General features: G+C 42.5%; 1 protein-coding gene across 2 annotated transcripts; it reads right to left on the reverse strand.

The window, feature by feature from the left end:
* Positions 1-932: 932 nt before the first annotated feature.
* LOC123113798 (uncharacterized) lies at positions 933-3,159 on the reverse strand. 2 transcript variants are annotated; one of them, XM_044535110.1, is made up of 3 exons: positions 2,752-3,159; positions 1,414-1,499; positions 933-1,306 (listed from the first exon to the last, which is right to left on the reverse strand). In XM_044535110.1, the coding sequence occupies exons 1-3, from the start codon at positions 2,811-2,813 to the stop codon at positions 1,092-1,094; spliced, it is 363 nt and encodes a 120-aa protein (XP_044391045.1). In that variant the 5' UTR covers positions 2,814-3,159; the 3' UTR covers positions 933-1,091. The 2 variants fall into 2 exon arrangements, with proteins under 2 accessions (XP_044391045.1, XP_044391044.1); XM_044535109.1 differs by having other exon boundaries at positions 933-1,312.
* Between the last annotated feature and the right edge of the window lie 4,787 nt (positions 3,160-7,946).

Below are 7,946 nucleotides of genomic sequence, written 5' to 3' on the forward strand. Positions count from 1 at the left end.
AGACATAAATATTTTGTAGTTCAATACTAATTATATGTGAGATTTATGTTAACCTGCAGAATGTCAGAAATTATAGAATAATGACGCCTACAAATAACAATGCACTAGGAGAAACAAAATCACCTTTTTAAGTAAAAAACCCTGAGCCAACATTCAAGTAATTTAGGTGCTGAGCTTTGTGCATAGTACTCCCTTCGTAAAAAATAAATATAAGAATGCTTAGGTTTTTAATAGTAGTGATCTAAACGCTCTTATATTTTTTACAGAAGGAGTACTATGCTACATTACACGGTGGTGATGATACAAGCAGGAGAAAATTGAGTATTATGAAGTGAATCTACCAAACAGCCCTGACTACTAACGATCAATCTAGATATTTATGTGACCTTCTAAATCAAGGCCCTTAAGTTTCTTTTGATGCTGGCCTTACTTCATGTAAAGGGATATCAGATTGTTCATTGATGCCAAGCTCGTCCATCTTGTGATAAAGGTGTGTTGCTTTCTCTTCTTTTTTAGATGAGCAATAACAGTTCAGAAGTGCACCATAGGTTCGATGGTTTTTGGCCATCAAATTATTTTTCAGCTACCTCATTGACATGTATCTTTGTAATGAGGTCCAAACGTTTTCCACGGTCAGTGTACGACATGTTAGCGTCCGAGAGGACCAAGTTAGCTACAAACAAAATTCATTGTACTACATGAAGAATAAAGCATGAGAGACTGGATATCTCTGTTGTCAGTTTGGTTCACACCTCCGGCCATATTGGTCAACTGAAATACACTCCAGCCTTAGCTTGCTACTCAATTGAGATTATGAGCACTGTACTGAGCCTAAGATAAAGAAGGAACCTTGAACAGAGTTTGCTTTCAAGACATCGGGATAACAAAAAGCTCAATCCACTTAGTATAGCCGAGTAACACTCAAGGTTATGTCAGCTACAGTATTAGCAAACTAAAGTCTGAATCATCAATGTCAATTGAAGATCACATTTGTTCGCATTCCAAAGTCAGGGTGCATCAAATCAGTATAAAAAGAATCCAATGCATCCTTGCAAATCTCTAGTGCATAATCACAAGTGAAAAAGGACAAACTATTTAGTAACACATGGGTGGTGCAAACTCAAGTCTGAATCATTATCAATGGTAATTGAATCGAACTCATCTCTGCTTCTGATCCTCTGCTGCCGCCCCTGACCTGCTGATTCTGCTCTCTGCTGCTGCCCTCGGCTGCTGTACCTCTCCTTCTCCAATGAGCTGCTGCTCTTATTCTTCTCTGAACCCAAACTGTTGCTGCTTCGCTTCCTCTCTAAACCTCATAACAAAATTTAGAAAGCTTAGAGTGCACCATAGCAAAAATGCAGGTCTCGACATAGGGTAATAAAATTCTGATCTTGGGATCTTTAGATGAAGTACCTGCGATCAATTCCATGCGTGCAACACTCCAACTACTAAAAGAGTCAGGTTCGAAGCTAGAGCCTCTTGGTAAGAGCTGAGGGATTCTACACCAACCAAACAACAAAGCACAAGAAGACCATGATGTATCAAGTCCTAGAAAATTGAGTATTAGTTGCATTTTTACTCAAAAACATTTTCAACTACTATTAGATGCTCCAATCTATATGCGCATGTCTAAAAATTCTAGGCTGCAAAACCAAAGAAAACGGGAAAGATCAAGACACAATTGTTCCATTGCATGAGAAGGTAAGCTGATGTTTACAACATTCTATATATCTTATATCTTTGTGAGACCCACGGACTCAGTGCAGAAAACTCTTCTAATGGATATATTTATATTATTGTTGCTAATGTCGGTCCTTTCAGCCTCGAATTACTGCTCCAGTTTAGACAGGAAGCCCCATTGTTCAGTATAGATGGCAGTTTATATGTGTTTTTTAAAGCAAGAGCACCACCTCATGCTATGGAAACCTAAAGAGCAGACAACAAAAATGCCCATTTACATAATCTAACAAACTTTAAGCTAGTAGTCCTGTGACCACAAGTTTATTACTATGGACATTTGCATTTGTCTACTTGTAGTAATCATATAATGGGCAAGCACAAGTTCCAGTATATAGGATAGCATACGTACACATAAATGTAGACCAAATTTCATCGGCTAGAATTGTGAACCGAATCAATTAGAAGAATACAAACGGACCATATCCCCACAGAATAAGAGATGGCCAACTGCTCATCATACAATATGATGATCAGAAGTGTGGAACAATTCACACGACAATATAGACGGCAACCATCACAGCCAGCTCGTAGTACATGTTATATGTAGAAGGAATCTGAAGTGCTCTGTCTTAGCAAATGTCCAGTAGAAGATGTTGTCTTTCCCACACAGGAAAAGTCAGTGGTATCAACTAACTGAAAGCTTATCATCAGAAACAATAGATAATATCCTGAGACAACTTTACAGTAGCATATATCTGATCCTTGGATCTAAGTACACCTATGAATCGAAAAAGCAGAGACCGACAGAAAAATTACTAAAGGGTAACAGATGCAACCACCTCTCGCATTCATTCTCAAACTCTCCATTAGCACCTGCCCCTGGACCTGAACTAACCCCAAATCAGCACAAGGAAAAATCAAGTTGGGTGCGAGTCCAGACCAGTGATGATCGGTGCCGTTCCAGCAAGATAGAGAGGGATACCAGAGGGAGGGAAAGAGAGAGAGGAGAGTGGCTGCACATCGGCGGCGTACTGGAAGACCTCGTCGGCGGTCAAGTGAGTAGAGGATTACCTCTTGACGCATCGGATCAGCTTGGAGTTGACGACAATGATGCGCTCCCTGCTGAGGATCATTGAGGAGACACCAAGAGTGGGACGAAGAGGCTGAGGACACGGGTGGACAGCTCGCAGCTGTACATCTTGGTGGCGTTGTCGACCTCGAGCGTCTGCACGGAGGCTGTGGAGGCCTTCACACGGATCCAGCTGCGCTCGACGCCCCGCGCGGATCTGCCGCCGCCGCACTTCTTGAGGTTAGGAACGTCGAGGACGCACCTACAGGGGGGGCGAGGACGCCGGAAGTGGAGGAGAGGCCGAGAGGGCCGCAAGCGGAGGGGAGAGCCGGACGGCCGACGAGCTCGCCGACGAGCGCCCAGCCGAAGCTGTCCCACCTTCCATCTCTCTGCCACTGGATAAGATGAACAGAAGAGCGTGGGCGGAATTCTGACACAATACAAGGGTTAATTTGCAAAATCGATTCGTTTTTTTCCAGATCCACTTAAATAAGGACTGCGGGTTCTATTTTCGAAAAGCAAAGGGCCTTTTTTATAAAAACGCCGCGACGGTGAACCCGAAATCACATGTCGTTAGCCCAATAAGTATGAGCTGTGACCCATAGATCCATGTCATTATTTTAACACGGAGACCCATCTGTGTTGCCGCTTATGTTTCTTCTGGCCCTTGCCCATAGTGGCCGTGGTGTCCATCCAATCACAATTCATCTGGACATGGTCAATCCCAAGCTCGGCCACCACATGCCCCGCTCACCCTGCTCCTCCATGTTTGACAAGTCTTGAAAAGTTTTTAGAGGGATGACTGCATTTACCACATGCCAACATAGAACAACAGCCAAAAGCTTTTCACATGATGAAGAAATGACGTGAACAAACCATGCATATTATTTTCCCTTTCTATAGAAACTCACAGTGCACTTGTCATAGTAAAAGCAAAAAGGGACATACATAAAACCAACGGCTAGCAAATAAAATACTTACATGGTTTCAATGAAAAATCATCATATGTAGAATCAAAGAAAGTTGAACTATCATATAAAGTAAATGAGCCCGTGTGTTGCAACGGGCATACATATTTATGGTCCAGTATCAATTTTGCGTAACATATATCTTGAAGATGCATATTTTATGGTTCAATACCAATTTTGTGTGTCAGATGTTTTTATTAGGACTCTTATGTACATTAGGCATCATTGTCGACCTTTTTTTACTGTTGAGTTACTCCTTCCTCCACCCCACATCTCCGTCTCTCTGAGTTGTGCGTCATCGACTATATAGCTTATGAGATAGCTTGAGCCACTACTTTCAAAAGAAAATGTGAGAACCTCTTTGATGGGAACTCATTTACAACAATCCACTGACCCTTTAGAAATGTAAACATTTCCTCCTACCCGGTGTAGAGTATGCAAAGTTCACACATGAAAAAATGGGTTTCTGCGTAAAAATATCAAATATATAACCCAAACATTGACGTAATCACGTGCACGAAATAACCATACAATAGAGAGGGGTTGATCGATTGTCTCTTCAACTAATAATTGAGGGAAATTAGATGGCAAAGAAATACATTCCCAAACTATGATTTTAGGCATTGAATTATATTATTGTTCATAAGATAAAAGAACACGTTACGTGATAATGAAAAATCACAATAAATTGATTCATATTCAGCTGCACACTTGTGTGTCTGTACAACATAGCTTAAGAAAAGTTGGAAGAGCTCAATGTGACTAAACATGCTAGACATGGATTGGCATGGTGACTGAAGGAGCAATCTCCACTGATCCGAATACAACACCAACAAATGTCCCCATGTATTGCCAGTACTGGTGTGATAGCAGAGACCTCAAAGTGCTCTTGTTTACTGTAGCAAGTGAGGAGATTAGCAAAACAGAGGGAGAACAACTCTATAATCTTATATTGAAATAACCGGTAAAAGTTTCCAGACCACAAAATTCAGATACAGGACACTGAGTAGATGAATACCCTAAAAGCTGACCATGGATTATAGTGAACAGTTAGCTCCTTGAAGTGCAGCTCCTGCTCAGTTTAGCAACTGACCGTGGATTGAGCAAATTTATTATCCTTTTTAATCTGCTTTAGCTTACCATTTGTAATGAAGATAGTTCTTTGGAATTTAACACTACATGGAAACTAAACTGAGCGAGAGTTTGTCTCTAAAGCAGACCTGATGCCTTGAGCTCTGGAATGGTACTGCATAAATGTAGACGCAAATGTCAGGCATAAACTGGTTAGTCTTTCATCAAGCAATAATTGATAAAATCAGGCCATTTGCAAGTTGAAAACATACATGCAGAGCTGCACAAGCAGAAGCCCCATCGCCCAATCTACCAGCTTCCGTTTCACCTAGATCGGATTGGCTTCCACGTAGATCGCATTTTACTGAATAATCCCCACGAAATCAAATGAACCGTGGACCCTCGCCGACTCTTTGGCCGTCAACGCCGGCAGCTTGGAACAACATGTACACTTGTTCTTAAGTGCATATTGTACATCAGATACACCTATTTCTTCATATTGATTTTTCTAAACAGAGGTAAGAGTTTGACCTGAAAATTAGACTGTATCTCAATCTGTCATATGCATAACATCACACAGGTTGTTGGCAGGTGCTCATGAACAGGGTTCACGGTTTACAAAATATGGATTGTTAGTGAAAAGTGAAAACTGAAAGCACTAAAGAAAGAATCAAGAAAGTAGTTTGGCCGTTGAAAATCCATGTAAGTAGATGAGATGGGCGGGGGTGCATTGCTAGCAGCTAGTTCAGAGTCGTCGCTGCTTCTTGCTGCCTCCTACTGGATGCAAGTCACCGCTCATGCGGTCCTGCCGGTATCCATCCATCCGGCGGCCAAGCAGGCGTGGGTTGCAGCCAAGGCGGCGTGGTCAACGAAGCCATTAAGAACACGACTATGGATGAGCGCTGGCGGGCGCTGGCGACGGTGAAGAGGAACGTGACCGTGGGAACGCCGGCACGGGCGGCGGTGGTGCGGATCCAGCCGTCCGAACGCGGGTGGCGGGCGATGCTGCTCCATCCATAGAGGTATTCGTCGGAGATTTAAAGAACCCCCGATGCAAAGGGGTGGATCCAGACTACGGAGGGGCGGTGGCCAGCGGTGGCGGCAGAGGGGCGGGGTCGGCGCACGGCGGAGGGGTGAAGACCGACGGTTGCCGCCGGTGGCGGCGCGCGGAGGAGGGGCGGGGGCCGGCTGCAGCGGCGTGTGGCAGGGGTCGGCGCCACGCTGCAACGTGGAGATGCGCTCGAGAAGGAGATGGGAGGTATTAGGCATCCTCAATTAGTACCACCTCGTTTATATTAGGATTTTGTCTATACGAATTGTAAAAGCGTATTACGACTGGCCGAAAGCGTAATGTGACGGTGAACCCGACAAAGTCAATCCGTGCTTTATTATTACTAGCAAAAAATGCCCGTGCGTTGCAACGGGAGAATGCAAGGTGCGAGAATCAAGCTTAGTGACATAGATATTGTAGTGGTGGAATACTTATCATTTAAAAAAATTACCATTAAATCACTCTTCTTTCTTAATTACAATATATCGTGAATCATATTTGTTCTCCTCCATAGCTCACAAATAATTGGTTCAAAAAATTAGCCATTATGTAGTTTGGGAAATCAGCCAAAAAATTAATAGTACTTCTGAAATTATGTATAAACAAAACTTGCGCCCTGATTAACCTGTTTGCTATCACAAATTATTTTTCAGTGTAAGATTATACAAACAACAATAGATGTTCCAGCCATTTCTCAACACATATGAGAGTAGAGGCCAAGTATACATTGATAAAGAATGAGAATATCAGTCTTATGTATGTCTGGACGGATATTACCTGCAAAAATTCCTCACAAATAAACATATCTTCTTTGCTCAACGCAGCTTCACCAATCAAACCTGAATAATTCTGTAAAAAAAACAATCATTGACTTCACATGGAATGAAACTTCATACACACATGAAATGTTGCCTAAAACTGCTAGAACAAACATGTTCAACTGATTTGTTTTCGGCAGTGGATCAACTCATAATCTTACTTACAGACTGACATGTATGATTCTTATAAACTGAAATGTGTGTTTAGAGCAGATAAAAAAGAATGCACAGGGACTGCCAGTTGCATAAATATAATTGATGGTTATATACGAAACATCTACAATTTTAAGAATCAAACATGATCTAAGGAATTGACACACATCTGCAAGTATCTAATAATAAAATTCATATGAAAGATAACCTCTATTGATTCAAATATTGCAAGTTCCATCCCTTTGTTTTAATAAAACGGCCACTCAGTCCAGCACATCCCCTTTGTCGAAAATTAACACACCTACAACATGCATGTTTATGTATAACCTATCTGCAAGCAATATCTTTTTTGAGGATTACATCAAGACTTACGCCGACATCAAGGCTGCATCGTGTTCCTTTCGGAGCAGATCATATAGTTGGTCCCGGACACCATCCGGCCTCGGCAGTTCTGCATGCACCCACCTGCCTATCTGAAGCAATTTTTGTATCATCTCTGGTACTCCATGCGCATAGTTGGCGTGATTATAGCATTGTAGGCAGAAAAGGCATCCGTCTGTAATCTGAATCTTCACTGAACTTTTCAGGTTTGACCATCCAGGAGATCGATCACACAAAATTTGACAGCTCAAACTTTTACCCTTACCGGTCTACCATCAACCATGGAAAATCCACCACATACTTGGCTTCACATTGAGACAGTTCACCACCTTCATCTCACACGACTTGTCACACTGCATATCCACGAACCAATCCAGTTAATGTTTGACGGCTGAAAAAAAATTCAGAGTAAGTCAGCGGATGCATGAATAAATCGATCAGTGTGTTGCAACGGGAGAAAAAAGAAACATCAGACACATGCCACCAAGCTCTAGGACCTCCGCCTCCGACATGGCAATCAAGCATACTCGGCGCCCATGCACTGGGGCCGCATGATGATCTTGTACCCTTCGGCCCAACCGGCGACGTCGGCGGCGAGTCAAGGCAGCAACGATTGACAAGTGCTGGCGACCTGCTTAGGATGGATAAAAGAAAGGCCGAAGAGGGAGGCTTGTATCTATCAAGCATAAATATTTACAATAAAATCGATGTGATCTGTACCAAGTTCAGCAGGATTGTCGTATAGCTTCCTCTCA

The sequence above is a fragment of the Triticum aestivum genome, chromosome 5B, assembly GCF_018294505.1.
Source record: "Triticum aestivum cultivar Chinese Spring chromosome 5B, IWGSC CS RefSeq v2.1, whole genome shotgun sequence".
Taxonomy (NCBI): domain Eukaryota; kingdom Viridiplantae; phylum Streptophyta; class Magnoliopsida; order Poales; family Poaceae; genus Triticum; species Triticum aestivum.